The sequence below is a fragment of the Rousettus aegyptiacus genome, unplaced genomic scaffold (assembly GCF_014176215.1).
Source record: "Rousettus aegyptiacus isolate mRouAeg1 unplaced genomic scaffold, mRouAeg1.p scaffold_m13_p_5, whole genome shotgun sequence".
NCBI classification, from domain to species: Eukaryota; Metazoa; Chordata; class Mammalia; order Chiroptera; family Pteropodidae; genus Rousettus; species Rousettus aegyptiacus.
This window is the reverse complement of record NW_023416308.1, coordinates 14,190,121-14,213,771: the sequence shown is the minus strand read 5'-3', so window position 1 is coordinate 14,213,771 and position 23,651 is coordinate 14,190,121. Positions and strand designations below refer to the sequence as shown.

At 50.7% G+C, this 23,651-nt stretch overlaps 2 protein-coding genes and 1 pseudogene across 4 annotated transcripts in view; 1 reads left to right on the top strand and 2 right to left on the bottom strand.

Annotated features, from left to right (window-relative positions):
• The window catches only part of GNAZ (G protein subunit alpha z), a 53,351-nt gene extending 47,896 nt beyond the window's left edge, over window positions 1-5,455 (top strand). Inside the window, exon 3 of the mRNA XM_016126147.2 lies at window positions 3,559-5,455. Coding sequence (XP_015981633.1) covers window positions 3,559-3,903 — 345 coding nt within the window. The 3' untranslated portion in view covers window positions 3,904-5,455. The remainder of the gene's footprint in view (window positions 1-3,558) is intronic.
• Window positions 1-21,866, bottom strand: part of RSPH14 (radial spoke head 14 homolog) — a 112,855-nt gene extending 90,989 nt beyond the window's left edge. For all 3 annotated transcript variants that reach the window (XM_036221026.1, XM_036221028.1, XM_016126148.2), the window contains exons 1-4: window positions 20,801-21,866; window positions 19,444-19,694; window positions 18,323-18,425; window positions 12,579-12,697 (exon numbers count right to left, since the gene is read on the bottom strand). In XM_036221026.1, the coding sequence (XP_036076919.1) occupies window positions 12,579-12,697; window positions 18,323-18,425; window positions 19,444-19,642 (421 nt within the window). In that variant the 5' untranslated portion in view covers window positions 19,643-19,694; window positions 20,801-21,866. The remainder of the gene's footprint in view (window positions 1-12,578; window positions 12,698-18,322; window positions 18,426-19,443; window positions 19,695-20,800) is intronic.
• LOC118603239 lies at window positions 11,194-11,312 on the bottom strand (annotated as a pseudogene).
• Window positions 21,867-23,651: the final 1,785 nt, after the last annotated feature.

Sequence of the window (23,651 nt, the reverse complement as noted above, 5' to 3'; positions counted from 1 at the left end):
TTGCAGCATGGCCTTGGGTGGCAGAGGTGGCTCCTCTGATTCTGGGTCTGAGGAGAGGATGTTCGCGTTGGGCTGATGGAAGTAGAGGCAGGACAAGGAGGTGACATGCTACAATGACTCCAAAGCTCCCCGGGGCTTCCCTCAACACAGCACCCCATAGGACCGCACGAGGATGGCGCCTAACCCTGTCTTACCACCCTCAGGGCCCCCAGCAGCAGCTCTGACCCATGACTCCAGTGGGCAGAGTCAGGAGAACTGGGCGGCGGGGCGGAACCTCACCCAAGCCAGGGAGCGGTCGGAGAGAAGAATTATGAGGCCGCAGCTGGCACCCGGGCCAGACACACCCACTCAATGGTTGGAGTGTGCCAGGGGAGGCCCTATGGAGAGGCTGGGACTTTATCCTGGTGCAGGGGGCACGGCCGGATGTGTGCCACAGGAAGATGAGTGGGGAGGCCGGGGCAGGAGGAGAGGTCGGGGTGGCCCTGGAAGAAGGGCTTCGAGTGAGGATGCAGAGGGCGAGCAGAACATGGAGAGGCGGGAGAAGAGAGGCTGCTGGCCGCGCCGCTGCTGCCTGGGTGTGGGGTGGGGGGAGACCCCGGAGGCCGGCAGGACAGCGCCAGCTCCCAGCGCTCACTCTCCCGTACTCACACTAGTGTGTGCTCCACACGGTTTCCAGAGTAACAGCCCGAAATAGCACTCTCCTTTTTTTTAATGATTTGTGATCTGAGGTGTCAGGATGCTGCTCTGCCCACCTGGCAGCGTTCGGGGTATAGGAGCACACGCTGCAGTGACAGTGACACCATGGGTGCCGTGTCACGGGGCCAGAGGACTCTGCACCTCCACCGCCCGGCAAGGCCCACGGGGGCAGGGCATCTATACGGACCGAGGTTTTGTGGTTATTCTAAGATGCCCGACCTCTCCCAGGTGCCTAAAGGATGGCCAATGTGGTTCTTCATGGTTTGTCCCAAGGAAGAGAAGGAACTGGGACACCTGAGCCCTCAAATGCCAGCAAGACCAGAGGAGCCCCAGGAGTGGGTGAGAGCCCGAGGCGAGGGTGACGTCAGGCTCTTTTGAGGCTGCACAGCTACAGCAGTCCTATGAGCGAGTTCGAGGGTGGCCCAGGGCGCGGCCGCCTTCCCAGCTACTTCAGGAGGACCATGCCCGAGTTCTAGGGATCTCCAACCAAGGGACATGAGGCTCAGAGAGATGTCCATAAAGTTGGCCAAGGGGCATCCACGGGGCAGAGGGCTCTCAGTGTGCCAGTACTCACGAGGGCTGGTCAGTGGGGTCTAAAGTTGGGTCTAGGGTGTGTGTTCAGCAGAAGGAGGGTGAGTGGGCTGTGTGGGCTGGAGGGACTGCTCCACTCAGGACATGGTAGCTGAGCCGTTCTGCATACATAGACCCTGCAGAGGACCCTGCGTGACCGCTGGCTTGCATGCATGCGCTGTCTGCCGGGCGGGGGGGGAACCTCCTGCCCCTCTGCTTCACAGACTCCACCCAAGTAGGATGGGGCTGGGCACAAGAACCACCCATCTCTTACCCTGAGTGACCCAGCAGGGCTCAGGGAGACAGGCTCTGGCCTCCTACCAGATATCCCTGACCATGGCCTGCCCCCTCTGCCTAGCCCCAACTCTCAACTTCCCTACCCACTCTTGAACCCCAGCTCTATACCTGGCCACTGGCCTGCTGGGTCCCACCTGCCAGTCCCCTCTCAGCCTTGGGGGGAAAACCCTCTGCCTATTTTCTGGGGCTCCATCGCCTGAGACCTGTCACTGACCCTCAGGGCGTGCTCAGTATTTGCTCAATGAATTAATACATGCTAATGGCGACATCTGTTATTTATCTGATGTGAAATTTGGGGTCAGATGCACAGCCCCTGATTATGACATCATTCCTATGAGAAATGACAGTTCCGTTAGTCTTTACGATGTGGCTTCCAGGAATCCATTAAAGCTAATTACTCCCCAGTAGAACATGACAATCCTAGTCCACCACTTAGCTCTCGCATTGGGGAACATGTGCGGCTCCTCCAGACACTGATGGGAACAGGGCCCCTACACCCTGTTTCTCTCTGCAGAAAAGCCCCATGCCACCGATACCTGAGACTCCCCACTTTTTAGAGCTTCTGTTATTCCCAAGCTTTGTCCTAAAGAAGGTACGACATTGGTTTTGAAAAACATGATCTCCCATGCGGCGCGTGGGGTCTCAAGGCACTTTCTCTGTGCTTGGGGGTAATGACGGTGCCTCTGGGCATCCTCCCCATGCTCAGCCTGATCCCCTCTCAGCACTGGCGCTGTCAGGCCTGTGCCTCAGACAGCTCAGGGTCCCTAGGAGAGCAGTGTTTCAGTGTGGCATTCTTCCACGTACCCCCACCCTGGGGTGACCTCCCTTGGGCCCTACATTACTGTCCATCCACCCTGAAGGTGCAGTGAGTCTCGAGCTCCGGGCTGTGGGACTCGGAGCACATTTCCTGCCTCTCTGAGCCTCAGTTTCTTCATCTGTACAATGGGAATAGGAGGGTGTCAGCATCAGCGCCCTGTGTCCACACCGCCAGCACCGGCTGGAGTCATCGTCATCATTATCCCGTCTGTGGTATAATCTGGTCAGTAAAGTCCTACGTCTGAAGACAAAGATCTAAACGAAACTGGTTCCAGACCTTGTCTGGACGTTCAGCTTATTCATTTTATCTTAAAACACGGGGCGGCTCCCACCAGCGGTAGTTCCTTTTAGCAGTTGGAGCTGTCAGTTCTGTGTGGAAACAGTGGGTTTGGGAGTCGACAAACGCATTATGTTCCCTAAAAGTCCACAGTCACTACGGCGTGTTTAAGGTCTTCAGAAAGAGGGGTGGTAAAGAAGGGCTGGGTGCCACTCTCTGTGGTCACCGCCTCCTGGGCCACTACCCTCGAGTTCTCCGCACAGGGCAGTGGGGGCATGAGATGTGACCTTGAGTGAGCCCGAAGCCCAGCAGGGACAGAGGGGCCTGAGCCTTCCCCAGCTCTGAACCAAAGCCTTTGGTTGGGAAGCACAGGCCAGCCTCGCACAGGCTCCAGCTGATGCCTAGTGGTACCACACGTGGCCGGAGCTGACTATCAGCCAGAAGGCTGGACACACGTTGAGGGAGACTCGATGTCGGCATCTCCCTTTGGAGACTTGAACTTGTACGTGCAGATGGGGCGGGCTGGGCCCTCGGGGTGTGAGGTCGGAGATGCCCCAGTCCATGGGGCTGCGGAAGGCCAGACTACAGCTCCAGAGCTGCATGTTGTCACCACTGGTGCCCAGGGGAGGAGCTGATGGGGTCGGAGAGCCTCTTACAAACACACACCAGGCTCTCAGGGTGCTGAGGGAAGTGGCAGCCACTCCAGGGGGGCTCCAGAGCCTTTGGGAGGCAGTGAAGACAGTTGGCCTGCCAGAGGAAGCATTTCCCAGCAGAAGGGTGCTTTGTAGGGGCCGGTGCTGGGCTGGGCGACCTGGCCAGGGGGCTTCCTCCCAGCGGGCGTCAGGCCTAGGGTCTTTCCTTGCTGCACGCTCTGATTAACGCCGGCACGCTCCTCCCCGCAGAGTCGGATGGCAGAGAGCCTGCGCCTTTTTGACTCCATCTGCAACAACAACTGGTTCATCAACACCTCACTCATCCTCTTTCTCAACAAGAAGGACCTGCTGGCGGAGAAGATCCGGCGCATCCCGCTCACCGTCTGCTTCCCCGAGTACAAGGGCCAGAACACCTACGAGGAGGCCGCCGTCTACATCCAGCGGCAGTTCGAGGACCTGAACCGTAACAAGGAGACCAAGGAGATCTATTCCCACTTCACCTGCGCCACCGACACCAGTAACATCCAGTTCGTCTTTGACGCGGTGACAGACGTCATCATACAGAACAATCTCAAATACATAGGCCTTTGCTGAGGGTCCGGGCCAGCCTGTTTGCCTGCGGCAAAACCCCCAGGGTGTCACACCCCAACCCCACTCGTGCTAGGGAGACCCGGCCCAGGGGTAGAAAACAGAGGGCCTGACGAATGTCCCCCAGCCCGTCTGCCTCCTTGGCCCCCACGTTTCTGCAAACATAAATATATATGGATAGATTGCTAGGTAGGTAGACACATGCACACGCACACACAGTCCGGAGACAGCAAAGTTCCCCAAAGCGTTGAGGTCTCTTGAAGACTCGAGGAGCTGTCACCAAGTTCCCTCCAAGCCCTTCCCGCCCCTTCACTTTGCCTTCCCGAGTCGGCCCCACTCTGCATGGGGGCCTGAGTGGGACTCTGGGGGGAGGTGGCCAGGCCACCTGTAGACCAGCTCTGCCCGAGCTGAGGACTAGGGACCTCGACGCTGACCAGGAGGGAGGACCAGAGAGGGTCTCTGCTGGACCTTCCCTGCTGGACACGCCCACCTCTGGCCTATTCGGTACCACGTTCTTCGTCCTGGAACCAGGGTGCGAGGCCAGGTGACAGCACTAACCAGACCTCCAGCCACTCACAGCTTTTTAAACAGCTTCAAAATATGCAGCAAAAATCCACACAATAACAGGAGTGGCACGATTCGTTTCCAACTCAGCCAGCTGGGTTCCAGCTTTTCTTCTACTCGTCCGATGTTTTATAAATCAAACCTGGTTTTTCTTCTCCGACATCATTTTTTTTTGGCCAAACCTCGTGGTGTTTCGCAGAATAACAAATACAGACACTTTCAGATGCAGTTGAGTATTCTTTTTTAAAATGCAGATTTTCAAAACCTATTTTTTTTCAGGTGGTCCTTTTTTGTGTCTGGCTTGCTGAGTGTAACAGTTGTTCTCTGGATGAGTCCGTCCCTTGCTCCCGAGCGACGCTGGGGTGACGGCCGCCCTGCGGCAGCCTCTCGGGCCAGCGTTGTACATACGCCTGCCTGTGCAGCGTCCTCTCGTTACCGGTGCGGTTTCTGCTTTGTTTTTATTTCAGAAAAATAAATGTGATGTATTTAAAGAAGGTTCTTCGCCTAGAAGCGAATGAACAATAGCTAAATGTCTTGGTATTTAAAGAGTAAATTATCTGTGGCTTTGCAAGTAGAGGAAGGGGAAAGGGAGAGATGGGGAGGGTGGCCCCTGCATACCGTGCTCCTGAAATGGGCTGAGAGCGGCTACAACTCCTATGAAGGCTCAGCCAGTGTTGTAGCCTGAGGGAGGCCCTGCTGGGACCCCAAGTTCTGGCCCTTCCTGCTCCAGGGCCTGTGGCGCCTGCCACTGGGAAAGGACCTTGGCCGAGGACCACGTGTAAATAGCCTGCCGCCGCCGAGAGGGAAGGCACCGTCGGAGCCCTTGCCAAATCTCCTTCTCTCTCTGCCTTTGTTCGGTACCCGTGTGTCCCAGATCGGTGCGCAGAATCACAGCCGAGGACTTTAAGAGATGTACAGAGGGAAGAGGAGTTCGTATGGTATGAAAGGCAAAGATTGTCTACTTTAAGAAAATAAAATATGCTGAATGAGCCAAGCCTTGTCCCAGCGTGCTGTGTGCATGCAGGGCTGATGTCTGGGGAGGCGGTGGGGACAGCTGGGGACACCTGGGGACACCTTCCACACTGAGGTTCCTTTCTCCGCCACCCCTCCCACACACACATAGGTAAAATCATCTTGAAATGAACATCGGGAACAACTTCAAGAGAAAAAAAATACGGTGTAGAAGAGGGGAGTCGTGCTAGGCCATGTGTCCAGAGGGGCTGAGGTTTCGGGGTGATGATGGCTCTTGCCCCTCCTGCTGTCCCTGAGACCCTGCCCAGACTTTGCTGTCACCCAGACCCCTCAAACCCTGAAGACACCTCTGCCAGGGTCAGAGTGGTCCCTGCAGAGCAGAAGAGGTCCTCGGAGAGCCCGGAGGGTACCAACGACCCCCGAAGGTACCCTAAGGGTGTGGGGAGGAGGAGCCCCCACTGGCCTACCATTTGCTAGCCAGTCAGAGGCATCTCCGTGTGGTGGAAAGCACTAAATAGAAGTCAAAGACGCCCGTTCACCCTGCATCAGGCTCCTTCCAAATTATTTTATTTAACACTCGCCACCAAGGCAGGTTCTCATTTTACAGATGAGGAAAGGGGCCCAAGGTCAAGGTCAGGGAGCGGTGGAGACATTCTTCCCTGGAGCGACAGTGGGGGCTGGTGCCCCCCTCCCAGACCTGGGTCCTCTCCCCGCTTTGCCAGATTGCTCTGCACCTGGATGGAAGGGGCAGGAGCCCGTGGGGAACGCAGAGCCACCCTGTGCCACCTCCGCGAATTAGGACCCACACGCAGCCCTGGGCGAGGACTGGCAGGCAGACGCGCACGCGCACGTGCACACGCACGGATAGCCGGCACTCAGACGCACGCGCGAACCTGGCACTCTTCCCCTCTCCACCCAAACTCACGTGGGGATTCCCTCCACACCTCCCCACGTCACCAAGCGGCGAAAACCCAAAGGGCCTTTCGTATGAGAAGAAATAATGTGTGACTTATAACCACTGAGACTTATTTTGCGCTCTTGATGCCAACTGTGAAAAGAGCCGTCATCTCACTGTGAGCATCTTTCACCTAAAAATACACAGCTAGAGGGAAAAGGGAGGAGTCTGCCCCGCTCCTCCCGGCTCCCACCCTCCATGCAGTCTGTTGGCACCCATTCTTCCTCTCCCGAGCTTAGCTTGCCACAGCGTGCCCTTCCCCATCCTCACAGTCCAAGCTCCCTCCGTCCGGTCCCTCAAGGCCAAGATCCCAGAGCATTGGAAGTCCCCTCCCTCCTGCACTTCGCCTCGGGCGAGGTGGGAAGGGGTGCCGTCGGGCCCACCTCCTCCCTCCACTGTGCCAGAACAGTGCCCAGCGTGGGGAAGGCACCAGCTGAGCTGACGGCCCAGGAGGGAAATGAGCTCGGGAACCAGCAGAGGGGACAGTGAGAGGAGGCTGGAGTTGGTGGGGGGCCCTTGAAGGGGAGACGCACGCACTTCCCTGGTCTCTGAAGCTCCCCCTCCCAGGACTCGATGAGTAGCAGCATGGGCTTGGGGGGGGGGGGGTGCCGTCCTCCCCCACAGCCCATGCAGCTCCCCGAGATGATTCAGTGGGGAAGCGGTAATGCCACAAGAGCCTCAGTTTCCCCTCTGCGACGGCTCCCACACGCGGGGGTCCCTCCCACTCCTGGAAAGCCAAAATTACCGATTCTGTTTTACAGAGGAGAAAGCAGAGACCCTGAGAAGAGATGACTTCCGAGCATCGCACAGGGTATAAAGGGTGACCAGACAGGGCCTGGGTCCCCAGGGGCTGTGCTCCATCTATCCACACTCTTTGGCCATACAAGGTCCTGGCCATTGAGGGCCTAACGGGCACAGGGTGCGAGTCCAGTTGGCACAGCGGCAAATGCTGGGTCCTAGGCAAGGTGCCAGCTGGTTCTGCCCAGCACATGTCCCAAAAGGATTTGACCCCTTTGGTAATTGCATGTGTAACAGGCTGTCCCAAACCACCTGGGAATGTTATGAAAACCTGTGGAGAAGGCTGAGGAAGGCCACCTGCCCCCGAGAGAAAACGGACTGGTGCCGGGAGTGTGGCCAGGTTTGACTGGGTCAGATAGGGGAAGGCTTTCTCAGCTGGGACTCAGGTGGGCATCGTCACCGTTGGTGGGCATCATCCTTTGCTAAGTCCAGGAAGGGGGCAACTGCCTATCAAAGACAGTTATGCTGAGGATGCACCCAGGGCCCTGGTGGCCCCAGGCCTGAAGCAAATGAGAAGGATAGCCAGCCCCGCCCTCCACCCTGGGGGTCAGTGCTGGGGCGGGAAAGGGAGGGGCGGTGGGGAGTGGGGGGCGTGGAGTTGGCTGCTCTGGGCCACCTCACCACGTGGAACTGTGCGTTGCAGAATGGGGCCAGCGCCCCGTTTTGCCTCCCGAGCAGCCACTCCTTCTAGACTTGTGCTACAACCATGGCTTCGGCTCCCCATGATTTCGCTCTCGCCCAGGTGGTATACGACTCCAGGGATGTCCCCGGGCACCTCAGAACTACCAGGGTCAGACCTGCAGCCAGCCATCTCCCCCTTTCTGAGGCCTCCCCATTTGCTGTCTGGTCTTTCTCCTCTGGATGGGGAGGGGCAGCTGCCTCCACCCCCACCATATCTCCAAGCCCAGGCTGAACACAAGGGCTGTGCAACGTACTGTGGCTAAAGCCAGTGGCTCAGAGTGTGGCTCATGGGCCAGACTCCCAGGTGTGCCAGTCAGGGACTGAGGCCACCGTCGAGAGGGGGCCTGGCCCACAGCGAGAGGGGCTGGTAAGGGGACATTTCTGGGGACTCCAGGCTATTCAGCTGTACCCCAGAATTGAAGAAGAATCCTCGGTTTCGGCATTAGAGCTGAAAACCTGGCCACAAAATAAGACCCATTCCACACGGGGTTAGCAGAAGCAGGGGAAGAGACGCGCTTCCTCCAGAATCACAAGCAGACACCCAGGGCCCAGCTGAGGAGGAGCCTGGGCCGGCAACCTCTGTGCGGCATTTGCCTCTGCGAGCCTGGCTTCTTCTGCCTGACTGGAGCACAGCAGAGCCCTGTCAGGCCGTTATCAGTCCTGTGCCTCCCCCTGCTGGTGACTCAGGGAAACAACACAGCAAGCCTGACCCCACCAAGTACAAGGACTCAGGAACCATCTCTGTTCACCCCAGATACCCCAACACATTTGTTAAACAAATGAAGGAATGAGTGAGTGAGTTAGTGAGAGAGTACTGCAGCAAGAAAACAACCAGCAATCTTTAAAAATATGGCATAAAACCTGCTAAACAACCCATATTTGTTGAGTGCCAGGCGCGTGCCGAGGGTTCCGCCAAGTGCAGAGGGTGCCCGCCGGTGTGGCCATGGATAGAAAACTCATACTAATGGCGACAGTGCGAGAGCCGGTTGAGCCCCAGGTGCGGACTGTCTCAGCCAAACAGCGCAGGTACCCATGCTACCTGTTGCTACCCATGCTCGCTGATGAAACTCAGGCTCTGACATGCTTCGCTCCTGCCTAGAGACACGCTGGTGAGACCAGAGCCACTGGCACTGGTGCCCTCACCCCACCCAGACCCCTACGCAGAGACCCACCGAGAGCAACCTCAAGGACACGGCCACACTGGCCAAGGCAGAATGCACAGCTCTCAGAGCACCCCCCACCAGATGGACCCCCAGAGGCACCCAGCACGCCGCATATCTCCCTCCCTGCAGCTATTCACCCTCACCCCCGCCCTGCCCACTGCCACATATCCCTCACCACAGTGTCCCCAGCTTCCCTTCTGGACGGCACCCAGGAAATCCTGTGATAAAAGCCAAGCTTCACCACCTGGGCCCCCGGATATCTCAACACATTTGATGAGGCCTGTCAGAACCACAGCCCCCCTGCCCCTCGAGATGCGCCCAGAGCTTGTAGATTCCAGGAAATGTTGCAGGAAGGAGGTGGAGGGGGTGGGACCTGTCCACCAAAACCCAGATTACTGCAGAGCTTTTGTAATTAAGACAACGTTGGCCTGGCAAGGACTAAAAGAGAAGATCTCGGAACAAAGAAAAACCAGTTCCAGGGACCTTCACGAGTTACATGTGAGAAGCAAAACTCTTACTCTTTTAGAAGAAAATATGGCAGATTTTCTTCATGAGCTCTTATACAACACCAAATTCTCTTAAACAGCAACCCCGCCACTCCCCAAAACACACACACACACACACACACACACACACACACAAACAAACACACACACACACACACACAGAAAAGATTGATGAAACTGACTACATTCAAATGAAAAACCAGCTGGACCGACGAGTAAACAAATACACAGCGAAAAGCCACACAACGAGCCCAGGAAATGCATGTAACCAGCAAAGGGTTGGAACTCAGGACAAAGGAAACATTTCCTTAAATCAATAAGAAATAGAAAAAACAACTCAGCAGAATGGGCTCAGACTCCCAGGAGGAGACCGAGGCGGCGCCAGGCAGACGAAAGATGCCCTCTCTCCCAGTCACAGGGGACAACGAAGCCACACCGCAGGGACTCGGCATAGCACACCATCAGGTCGCTGGCGAGGGTGTCGCTGGGTGGGTCGGGAAGCCAGTGTACTGTCAGGAAGCCAAGGCCTGCATCCTCCGTGCCCCACGGCGCCCTCCTCCAGCAGAGGCCCTGGAGGGGACTCCAGGAAACAGCCAACATGCCTGTCGGCCCGGCAGGGTGAGTGTACATTGCATGTTACGTACAAATCCAAACACTGGAAGGGCATGCTGCGGTTACCGTAAGGAAACAGAGCCCATGACACGACGTGGATAAATCGCAGAATTATAACGTTACATTTTTTTTTTAAGTAGCGAAGACATACACACGGCAAGGTCCATTTACATAGAGTTTGAAAACATGCAAGGAAAGATCTCTGTCTAATCACATCGCTGGTAAAACATAGACATGCATTGGAGGTACAGTCACCGAATTATTTGTGGCTCCGGGGAGGGCAGGAGAAAGGGTGCCAAGTGGAGGAGGTTCATGGGGTACTTGGACTATGCTATTACTTTTTAACAAGGATCTCAGGCATATATAAAATACGGTAGAATATTAAGATTTAGCAAAGCTGGGTGATGGTACCAGATGTTCACTATCATCATCTACTTTTCCGAATGCTTTAAAGGTTCCCGTGTGGGGAGTACTGGTCCTTCACAGAGACACTCCGTTACCCCGTGTCTCTCAACCAGGGCCACACAGGAGAATCGGCCAAAGTCCGTTTAAGAAAGATGTGGGTAGGGCCCCGCTCCTAGAGCCCCAGAGACGATTCCACCAGTTAGGGATAAGGTGGTCTTTTTCGAAGACCACCAGAGGGTTCCTAGCATGCTCCCGCACATCCAGCACCCCCTGCCAGGCCTCCACTCCTTTTGGCCTGCCTCTCCTTACCTGATCTCATCATCATTTCTCTCTGGGACCTTAATTCTGGGAGTGCTCACACCTGGCCCTGAAAGTTTATGGCGTACTTGGTAGGGTGGGGAGTACTGTGCTACATGCTTCGTGAGCATCTTTTTATTTGACCCTCGTTCCAGGCCTCAAGGCAGGTACTATCAGCCTCATTATTTTACTTTATTTTATTTTATTTTATTTATTTTATTTATTTTATTTTATTTTATTTTATTTTATTTTTTTATTTTTTAGGCAAGGCAACCCTTGGTTGACTTCACAGATTGCAAGGACCTTGTCAGCTTACAATCCCTTATTTTTTTTTTATTTTTTACACCTACAGCACCTGGTTTTCCTAGGTGGTCTCCCATCCAAGTACTAACCAGGCCTGACCCTGATTAGCTTTCAAGATCAGACGGGATCGGGCTTGTTCAGGGTAGCATGGCCATAGACTTGGCCTCACTTTAGAGATGATCAAATAGCCTGTCTAGAGGCACTCAGGGAACAAGGGGCAGAGCAGAGAGAACCCAGGTCTGTCTGACACCTGGGCCACAAAGTCTGTCTGTCTTAAAGCATCCCCTTTAAGGCCTGATATCATGGCTCTTTGAATGAGCTTCTTGTTTAAAATGCTCATTGCCTCACATGACAGGGAGGATGTCAATCTGACACAAATCTCAGCCCTCCGGCTGCAGCCAGCTGGTGGCTATTACCCTAGACTCCACATCTAATTGGGGCGGGGTGGGGTGACACGTTGAGACAGGGTGTAGATTGGCCTTGGGGGCAGGCCTTTTTAATCCTTAAAAACATGCTATGGTACTTCACAAAAGACATGTATAGGGTTACAATCACCAGGGAAATATAAATTAAAACCAAAATGAGACACTACCACTCACTCACCAAAATAGCTCAAATAAAATGACAGGAAAGATCAAGTGTGGCTGAGGATAGACAGACGGCACCTGGAATTCCCACCCACTACTGGGGGTGGGGTGGGGGGAGAGTGTAAATTGGTGTAACTATTGTTCAAAACCATTTCTAGTACCTTCTAACAGAACATAAACCTATCTCATGCCCAGCAACTCTCCTAGGTATATCTCAAAAGAAATGTATACGATGTCTGAAGACATTTGTAAGAATGTTTAAAGCTGCTCTGTTCTTGGTAGAAATGATTCAAATGCCTATTCCCAACAATGGATAATAAACCATATTGCCTAGTGGATAAGTGAACTGTGGTATACTCATATGAATACCACACTCCAGTACAAATCGGTAAAAATCAGTAACACATAACATACATGGATTTCAGAGACAAAATGTTAAGCAAAAGAAGCTAGAAACAAAATGTTACAGAACTGTATGTTTCCACTTATATAAAATTTAAAAAGAGGCATAAATTAATCTATGATCTTATACATCAAAGATACTGTTTACCTGTGGATGATGTGTAGTAACTGGTATGGTTGGTGCACGTGAGGAGCTTCTGGGGAGCCGGCGATGCTGTACATATGTCTAGATCTGGGTAGTAATTCTGTGGCATATTCGCTTAGTACAACTTAATCAAATGTTCATGTATGATTTGTGTGTTTTTAATATGTCTGTTGCACCTTAATTAAAGTATGACTTTTTAAAAATATGCCCTAGACTTTGATCTGCACTGTGGCACATGCCCAACCTGGAGAAGAGACCAATGGGCCACCCAAGCGCCCACTACAAGCCTACCTGAAGGCACCTGGGCCAGGTGTTTGAACACCATGTGCAGATTCTTCCGGCAGGCCGCCTCCGGATCATCCAGCAGGAAGGACAGGGAAAAGATGATGTCATGCTCCAAAAAGCCTTCTCTGGGGAAGAGAAGTCGAATTCAGACACAACTAAGACCAAGCTCAGAGAGAACCCAGGAAGAACTAAGAAGGAGTCAGTTGCCCACCCTCACCCCCACCTGGAATCTGAAACCATGCTGGCTGGTGCAGATCGCATCCCTCTGGCTTCCTGAGAGAGGACGAAGGCCAGAGGTGGACCACATGTTTTGGAATCCCTCTAGGACTCCGACTCGGTTTCTTTGTGCCCAGGCTCCTTCCTTTCACTCCTCAGAGCCTCAGTCCTATTGTCTGCAAAATGGGGACGAGGCAGCAGAGGCTCCTAACTGACCTCCCCTGAACTGACAGCTGAGCTGACCAGCTCTCCCCACTGGCCCAGCGCTGATGCTCCAGGACAGTGCACTGCTCGCTGCCCCTCCCTCTTCCCCCAGCTGAGTCGCCAGCTTGTCCGTAGCCCCGTAGCCCACTACTTGCCTCCAAACCTACACACGCCTATTATGTTAGTTCTTATAATCAAATAATTAATTAAATATTAGATAAGCCCATTAGAGGAGAAAAGTTTTTGTTTTTTTTTTTTAATTTCCTTATGAACACCAAACTGAATGCTTCAGGAAGATGTAAAAGTGAGTCTCTAAAAAACAGTGAGATTATTATAAAAGGCTCTAGAAGGTTTTTGTGTGCAGATTACCTCATTAATGTCTGAGTTCTTGCTATACATTATATAAACCAAAGCTGCAAATTAGTCGATGTTACAGGTTACAGGTGTGGTTTAAGCAAAAAAGATGACGGGAAACACCAACCAGGGGGCCCATTTTTAAGAAAAGCCCGGGCTGGCACATGGGGATTAATGAATTCCTAATCATTTGTGTTTTGGGGTAAAATTCACTGTTTAAGAATCATATGATCATATCAATAAATGCAGAAAAAGCCTTTGACAAGATACAGCACCAATATATGATCAAAACACTTAAAATTGGTATAGAAGGAAAATGCCTTAATATAATAAAGGCCATATATGACAAGCCCTCAGCCAACATTATACTTAATGGTGAAAAACTAAAAACTTTCCCTCTAAGATCAGGAATAAGGCAAGGCTGTCCACTATCGCCATTGTTATTCAATATAACATTGGAGGTCCCAGCAAGTGCAATCAGGCAAGAGAAAGATATAAAAGGCATTCAAATAGGAAATGAAGAAGTCAAACTGTCACTATTTGTGGATGACATGATTCTCTACATAGAAAACTCTAAAGACTACACAAGAACAGTACTAGAAACAATAAGCAAATACAGTAAAATCTCTGGATACAAAATCAATGTTCAAAAGTCCGTAGTGTTCCTACACTGTAATAATGAAGTGTCAGAAAAAGAAGTGGAAAAAATAATTCCTTTTGCAATCGCAATAAAAAGAATAAAATACCTAGGAATAAATTTAATGAAATAAGTGAAGAACCTACATAATGAAAACTACAAGACCCTATTAAAAGAAATCAAAGAAGATACAAAGAAATGGAAAGGTATTCCGTGTTCGTGGATTGGAAGAACAAACATAGTTAAAATAACCATATTACCTAAAGCATTATACAGATTTAATGCAATTCCTCTCAAAATCCCATCAGCATTTTTTAAAGAAACAGAACAAAAAATCATCTGATTTGTATGGAAGCATAAAAGACCCCGAATGGCCAAAGCCATCCTGAAAAAAAAGAACGAGCCTGGAGGCATCACTCTGCATGACTCCAAATTGTACTACAAAGTGACAGTAATCAAAACAGCATGGTTTTGGCATAAAAATAGATACATGGACCAGAATCGAGAGTCTAGAATCAAACCCATATTTATATGGGCAAATAATTTATGACAGAAAAGCAAAAAAACATACAGTGGAGAAAGGAAAGCCTCTTCAATAAATGGTGCTAGGAAAACCACCCGCAAAAGAATAAAACTAGAGTATTGTCTATAACCACACACCAAAATTAACTCAAATTAGATTAAGGACTTGAATAAAAGACCTGAAACAATAAAATGCAACATAGGAACTAAACTCAAGGACCTTGGACCTAAAGAGAATTTTATGAATTTGCCCTCAAAAGCAAGGGAAGTAAAAGTTAAAATAAATGAACGGCACTACATCAAACTAAAAAGCTTCTGCTCAGCAAAAGAAACTGTCAACAAGGTAAAGAGACAACCCTCTGAATGGGAAAATATATTTGCAAGCAACACCTCCGATAAGGGACTAATACCCGAAAGATACAGAGAACTCATACAACTCAATAACAACAACAACAACAACAAACAAATGAACCAGTCAAAAAATGGGCAGAAAGTCTGAACAGACACTTCTCCCTAGAGGACATACAAATGGCCAACAAATATATGAAAACATGCTCAACATCGCTAGCTATTAGGGAAATGCAAATCAAAACCACAATGAAATACGATCTCACACCTGTTAGAATAGCTATAGTCAACAGGACAAGTAACAAATGCTGGAGAGGATGTGGAGAAAAGGGAACCCTCATACACTGCTGGTGGGACTGCAGATTGGTACAGCCACTATGGAAAACAGTACGGAGGTTCCTCAAAAGACTAAGACTTGATGTACCATATGATCTAGCAATCCCTCTATTGGGTATTTACCCTAAAGCTTGGAACATTCATATCTGAAAAGATATTTGCACACCGATGTTCATAGCAGCATTATTCACAGTGGCCAGGACATGGAAGCAACTGAAGTATCCTACAATAGATGATTGGATAAAGAAGCTGTGGTACATTTATACAATGGAATATTACTCAGCCATAAAAAGAGATGAAATACTGCCATCTGCAACAACACAGATGGACCTTGAAATAATCATACTAAACGATATAAGCCAGACAGAAAAAGTTGAAAATCACATGATATCACTTACATATGGGATATAAACCTAAAAGCAACAAATGAACAGGACAAACAGAGACTAGTAGCTACCAGAGGGGAAGGGGGAAGGAGGTTGGCGGGCAAAGAAAAAGGGAATATACAATCACTCCGATTCCTGGCTCTTTAACCATGTCTTTTGACTAACCAACTAACGGCTAGGCAGAATCTCATTCATCGAGTTGCATCTCTTAGGGCTGGGCTCAGGAATAAGTGAGAAGTCAATGTGAGGCCCGTGCCCAGGGCCTGACACTCAGAAAGCGCTCAACCAACTGTGCCTCTGCCCCGGTGACTGAGACTTAACCGTATGGCAAGTTCTGAGTCGTTCTGGGAGAAGAAAATCACAGTGAGACACCCGAGATTCAGGGGCCTTCCCTGACCACCTGGCCTGGCGTGTCTGCGCCTCTTTAGTCAGCTCCCGGCCACCCACTTTGTGCCACCCCTGCTTTGTAAATCTACTATTTGGCATTAGGGCATCTGCCCCCCCTTGGCAGCAGGCAAGCAAGAGGGAGCCAAGGGGAGCCGGGCTATCCAGAAGGCTCCCCTGTGTGTAGGCCGTCATACGAACTAACTCCCCGAGGTGACAAGATCCCTAGCTCCCGGCTTCCGCCCTCATCCCCCTGCCCGTCGCTACTTGTGTGGGTACAAGAGGGCAGAAGAGTTTCAACATGGGCAGATACTTAGGGCTTGATGGGCTCCGAGAGCTACTGGCTCTCGTTATAAGATCAGCACTGAACCCAGACACACTTCAGAAGTTGTCCCTAGTTCGTTTTGGCCCTTGGCATTCTTTGTCCTACATGGCATGGTGGAGAGAGCTGGAATTTTAGACTCCTGGACCCTGGGCACATGAGGGCGTCACTCAGGGCAGCGTGAGGGACAGCAGAGAGCACAGGAGTGTGCAGCCAGGATGCATGGGGTGCTTGGTCAGGGACAGTTTCTTCACCAGCCTCCACCCCGATAATGTGGCCACAGATGGGAACCTTCCCCCCACTCCCCACACCCAGAGCCAATAAACCACACTAGGCTGGTCGTTTCCTTATAATCACCCAAAGTCAAGGATCTCTTAGCATCTGCCACCCCCCACCGGGGGTTACTACGTAATGTCCCTATCAGATCTAGGAAGAGAAAAGAAGAGCAGGAAGAATGAGAGACGCTTTGCTCCTCTGTGCCCCTAAGGTATTAAAGCACCATCCCTGGGCCTGTATCAGACAGATCAGCATGGTGAGACTTGACCAAGAGTCCTGCCAGGACACCGGGCAGGAAAGGGCGGGGGCCCTGGCCCCCTCGGCCAGGGTTCATGCGCCCACTCACTGCTCCATCCCATGCACCAGCCTGCCCTTTTTGGTGCTTGTGAATTTGCAGCTTTGGTTTCTTTAAAGTAGAACAAAAACTCAAAGACATTAATAAACAAATCTGCATGCAAAAATCTAAAATCTTTTACGATGATCTTATTTTTTTTAAAAAAAAAAGAGACTCACTTTTGAGTGTCCCTGTGGCCCCGCCTCCTCACATGCACCCCATTCATAGCAACTACACATGGGATGGGGCTGCCCACATCCCCTTCCAGGGACATGAGATTAGAACTTAGAGATGGAGAGCTGGGAGGTAGAGGGGACTGAGGGACCATGAGGTGGCCATCTGGAGACGGCCCTGAGCAAGCGAATGTGTGTGTTCAGAGACTGTCTGAGGTGAAAGAGAAGCAGCTGTCCCCAGAGAGAGGAGCAGCAGCCCAGGCCAATGTGGGGTGGATGTTTCTGAGGTGTCCCCAGGCTGAACCTTATGCGTGCATTAACTCATTTAACTCCCTGCTCCATGAGGACACGTGGTGTTTGGGGAGATACAGAACTTCGGTTTGTGAGATGCCCTGACGGCCCTGAAAGGACGTGAAGCATCTCTGAAGGGGCGTCTGTTGTTTGCAGAGAGCACCTGCCTCTGCGGTGTCCTCGGTCGTCACTGTTATTCTCACTCTTCCTCTCTCCTTCTTTCTGGGTGTGTACAGTGGGCAGCAGTCCCTGGCGGGGTGTGAGGGTTCTTTCCGATTTTGGGGGTCTGTTTCTAATGCAAAGTAAAACTAGTGATCCCAGGTCAAGAGGGTGACCTGAGCTGATGTGGGAAAGTACCTCAACCCCCGCGCACACACACGCACACACTGACTTCTAACCACAATGCTAGATGAACTCCTTTGTTTCTTTTTTTTTGTTAATGTAAAACGCAAAGCTGTGCTTATACAGGAAAGGGACATTTCCAGATGCCAGAAACATAGAAAAACCTCAGCGTCATGAGCAGCGGTTGAAGCCACCAGCCCAGACCAGGTATGCATTTTGAGGCTCGTGTCTTAACAGCTGCATGGGGACAAGAACCGAAGCCACAGACCCTGCAGGAGTCTGGGAGAGGGAACTGGGCTCCCCATAAAGAGCCAAGAAAAGGTTAAATTGTTGCAGGCGTGAGGCCTGAACTTTCTGAACTTTCTTTCTGCCTCCAAAAAGGGGGGAGGGGAAGCTCAGAGCTGAAAACTAACAGAAAAACTGGTCTAGAACAGAGGGCTCCATCGGGCCCCCATGAGGCAACCAAAACCACTCCGGAGGCCTATTCTGGCCGAAAAGAAGTCCAGCCAGAGAACTGTGCAACAAACAGCACAACACAGAGCGCTCAGGGTCATTCAAGGGCATGCCACCCAGGGCTGGGTGTGGCTCCAAAGCCTGACATTCATTTCCAGAGACAGCTGCCCACCTGCCCACGTTATGGGTCGCCATGATGTGCAGCACCTCGGTGGTCTTGATCCGCACCATGCTGTTGGTATCCTTCAGCAAAACTTTCAGGCTTTCCAGGCAGCCTGTGAGGCAGAAAAACTTTTGAATATTTACCAGTCTCAGAAATCAAATAACCTAAAAGTCAACAGGTGAGCCAAGGTCAGGCAACAAGAGATTACCAGAGGTTCTGCTGCTTTGGGGTACGGAGGAATCTTTACGGCTAGGATGTATTTCAGAGTCACTGAAGCGGGTTCGGTGTGCTTACACCTGGGGACTGGTTCATCTAACCCCGCTTAGCACACTTCCTACTGCTTTCTCTAGCAGTCCATTATGGGGTTAAGAAAATGGGCTTTGCATTTGCAGAGACTGAGAGCCCAGTGCCAACTTTGTCCCCGATTAGTCATGTACCCTTGAATGGGTTACACCTAGGGATGCCAGATTGAGCAAATAAAAATCCCGTTTTATTTATTGGGCCACCCTAGCTTCACATCCCTTCTCTGAGCCTCGGTTTTCTTACCTATTGGTTGAGGATGCTCCTTCCCTCTAAGAACTAAGATAGCACAGGCACTGCACGTGGGGGTGGTGCTGGCCCAGACTCAGGCTCATTAAACAGCAACCTTTACCACAGAAGCTCCGCCCGGTGTCCAAGGCCATGCCAGGCCCATCGCTGCCTCTGGTTTTTAAACCAGCCCTTCGGCTAAGGCTGGAGGGAGAAGTGGCAATTCATCCATCATGTACCTGATCTGAGAAAGGTGTGACCATGCCACTAAAATCGCCGCGACTCTTATTTTGGTAAGTAGGAAAGTGTGAAACAAGTGTCAATGGTCCCAGATACGGGTGAGGTTTCCGTAGAGTGGGTGCCTGTCTTTTGTGACAGCCTTGTGGATGAATCAGATAAACTGGGCTCTTTGGTGAAATTGTGGCCACCTGGTTAGTCACAGCAGAGGGGCTGGTTTGGCGCTCTGGGTTGGCTGCTGGAGGTGTCCTGCAAGGAAGCTAGGAGGGATACTGTGAAGGGGTCAGGTCACCTCAGCTCCTCCCGCTTCAAACCACTCTGCATCCAGACCCCAGTCATGGTCACCTGGGCTGCGACACTCTCACCTATGTCAATGGCCACGTAGACATGCTCGGGGTCATGCATGAGGTCACACAGAGCCATGAGGGCTTTCTGCCTCGTCAGTAGGTCCTCCGACTGCAGCTCCTCGTTTAGCTTGGGCAGGGCCCGACAGCCATAGGCAATGGCAGCTTGGGTGGGGTTGATGTCGGGGGGAAGGTACATCGAGATCCGGGCATGCGCCATCGTTCCACAGAGGTGACTCTCTAGCTTTCAAACTGAAGTTCTGGAGAAACCACTAATGCGAAGAATCCAAAAAGTTGTTATTATTACTACTGTGATTTAAAAGCCACTTCTCATTTGATCCTCAAAACTGTAAGGGCAGCCGGGTAGATATTTTTATATCCATTTCACAGATGAGCAAATTAGGGCTGAAGGCAATGAAGGGATCTACTCAAGGTCACAGTGAAAGTAAGTAGCAGCCCAAACTGCAAACTCTAGAGTTCTCCCATACTTGACGACAAAAGAAATCACCTACACTTTACAGGCTGGACCTTCGGTCAAAGACACCGAGATAAACAAACCAAACAAGTGAATACTAACGGGGCCACAACATTTAGTGTTTATCTTGTGCCAGTAATACCTGGTATCTAAATTGACTCTGCTAGAGGAAGGGGACTTCTGTTATCCACATTTTACAAAGGAGGAAGTTGAGGTAAGGCTAGGAGCTGATGTTCAAATTCCAGCTCATTCACCCCTTGGGAACCCATATTCAGATGCTCTGACACATCCAGAAAAAAAGGAATTAAGATTAAAGGGTGAATTATTTTTATCTCACACACACACACACACACACACACACACACACACACACACTTTGAGCAACTATAGGCAATGCGGCTCAGTAGTTAAGAACGGGCTCCAGACCCAGACCACAGGCGCCCTTTGACAAATTACTTTCTGTTACAGCTGCAAAAGGGAGGTAATAGTAGCACTTCCTTCCCTCCACTCCAAAGTAGACGTATTAACTAATACTCAAGAGGCTGGCACACCGGAGCTCCAGATAGTAATCGTGATGGTTGTTACGGTCGTGTTTAGTGGCAGTGACAGGCCCCAGCCCTGTAGGAATCTACTCCACTAAGATATGTGAGTGAGACTCTGATTCCAGGCAACAGATGACAAGGGAAGGATGAGGGCCAGGCTGGGAGGGACGGGGCCATTTCCCATTTGGGCTCCCCTTCCAGGGAAGGTGGTCCTTGGGGACAGGATCTTGCCCTTCCCTAAGGGGCATGGGCTGCAGGAGTCTGGCCGCAGATGAGAGAGCATAGGGGTGTGAGGACGCGGGCCCCCTGTGAGCCAGACTGGGTGGGTCAGGGGCCCCCTGTCCAGCTCTTGTCGGCTCACCTGCTTCAGTGCGCGCTGTCACCGGTTGTGCACGCCCGTTGCTAAGCGACGCAGTTGCCAGGCGACCCCGGCAGCGTCCTCAGCACCTCGCTGCAGTTGGCGCCCATCGCGCAGGCTCAAACAGCCCCGGGCTGGAGCCTGCTTGTAAAGTGGAGACAATCATACTTTCCGGGTTATTGTGGGGAACAAAGGCGGCTTAGCTTTGTTCATGATACAAAACGTAAAGGAAGGGAAGTGACTGTGTACGCCCGTGGCTTTAATCCTCACGGTAACCCCATCAGCTGATAACATTATCCAGTTTATGACAGGAACCTCAAAAAGGTTTAGTAGCTTACTCCAGATCACACAGGCTTGGTCCCTGGACTGCCTAGCCCTGGTCCTTGCTTTGCAGGCTGACCACCTGGAAATGACACAAATAGGCTTCTGCGGTGGACCCACCACACTAAGGACCAGAACAATGGTGCTTAAAAGCCAACCAGATGCAGTCATCACCCACATAAAACCCTCCATGGCTCCCCACTGGTTTCAGGACAGAGTCTAAACTTCTAGCGTGCTACTCAAGACATTGGGCACTGGTCTCCTCCAACCATGCTGGACTCTCTCTCAATCCCCCAAAAAGCTACTCTTTGTCCTTGAGGACACAACTTGGTAGACACTTCCTCTATACAGCCCATCTTCTTCCCCAGCTCCAACTTGGTAAGTGATCCCATAGCTTAATTATCTCATTGGCACACCTCCCTCCCCTAATTCCCTTCTCGGTTTCCTCCTGCTTCCAGACTACTTCAACTCCCTGAGGCCATATCAGTCCTGTTTACTTGCCTCTCCAATGCCAGGAATATACCAGGAGACTTTCAGTAAGTGTAGAATAAATGAATGGGTAATAGACCCCAATCGACCTTTATACTAATCTACAAGGCACTTTTACTATCTTGTCACAACAAACTCTTGAAATAGATAATTGGGTCCATTTTATAGCTGAGTTAACCAGGCCATAGGAAAAGGTAGAGCAACTCACACAAGTTCACTCTCTAGGCCTGAGCCCTTAGTGGTGAAACTCACTAACAAAGGCACCAAGCATCGGCCTCTAGCACACTTAGCTTTGAAATGAAGATAACTGATTTTGATCCGTGTGACAAGGAGTCCATACTGTGATGTGGAGATCTGTCCCCTACTGCGGTCCTTCAAAGGACCAAGTCATGAAGGGTCTCTCTAACCCTGGTATAGAGAGCACCAGGCTGGGACTCAGGAAATCTGGGCTCCAATTCTAGCTCTAACTTGATAGGTAAATCCTTTTGAATGTGTGAGCTTTAGTTTTCTTGTCTGTGCAATCGGGGAGCTGAATCAAGTATTTTCTCAAAACTAGGGCCTCTCAGAATCTGGGTATAAAGACATTTTTTTCAATTGGCCTTCAATTTTATTATTTTTCAATCTCCTTTTTACTTTTTTAAATACACATATAACAATCTATATAGCATATATGTTAATTCGTAAAATATAAATATATAATAATCACCTGTGAATTTACCGCCAAAACATTATCAATGCCTATGTCCTCTTCCCCTTCCCCACATCCCATCCTCTTCTCCAAAGCTAACTACTGTCTCTTTTTGTGATTACACAGACTTACAAGCGCCTCTGGAGGCCATCTGGCCCAATATGCCTCACTCTCCAAACAGACACTCGCTCACAGGAGCTCAGAGACTCAGATCAGCTTTTAAACAGCCATTAATTATAACAATTAATTTTGGAGCATGAACTCTAGAAGCCAAGCATATGATATTCAGGCACCATTAGATTCAGAACGATATAAATTAAATACTAGGCATGTCCATTCCTTGCCGCTGCAGGGTGCTGGACTCCGATCAGATGCCAATGCTACAGCAAGAGCTCTTTTTCTTATACCATGATTGCAGAGAGGAGGAGGTGCCTGCAGGAAAGACTCAGAGGAGGAAAGCATACCAAAACGCATCAGGGCTGACCTGGAAAGGCCAGAGATGAAGGACATTATTGTATCCTGTGTTCCAAATTACTTATTTTCATTTGAGTTTTTTATCGAAGAGGGAATATATAGAGATAGAGGAAAATCCAAAATGTATCAAAGTAAAATGTCTCTTTCAGTCCCCAGACAACAGGTTTTCCACACCTGTGGCAACTGCTGGTCTCATTCCAGAGATAAGCTACACTTATACAAGTAAAACAATCCATTTACTTTTTCATGTTGTGGCATCATACTTCAAACACTGTTCTCCATCCTTTTTAAAATTTTATATTCATTCACTCACTTAACATTCACTAAATGTCTGCTACGTGTAGGTACTGTTCAGGCAATGCGATACATCGATGAACTAAACACAAAACCCCCTTTTCTCACTGATCTCAGTGGAGGGAGATAGACAATCAACATAAACAATAAGTTACATACTATGTTAGAAACTAATAAGTGCCTGGGAGAAACAGCAGAATAAGGGTTTGGGGGGATGCTGCAATTGTAAAGATGGTGCGTAGGGGAGGCCTCATCTAGGGGAAGCAATGTGACTATCTGGGGCAAGAGCATTCCGAGCCCAGGGAATAGCCAGTGCAAACACCTTCGTACCCAGCCTATTGGAGGACCAGCAAGGAGATCAATGCAGCAAGCGTGGAATGGGATGGGGGAGAGCAGTAAGCTGTAGATGATGTTAAGGGAGGAAATAGGGTCAGGACAAATCACATGGGGCTTCTTGGGCCGCTGTAAAAGACCTTATTAACTGAGGATGTGAGGAGACATTGGAGGAGCCAAGGCATGATCTGATCTGTGTTTTAACAGGAGATTTTGCTGAACTGGGAACAGGATGGGGCAAGGGTGGAAGCAAAG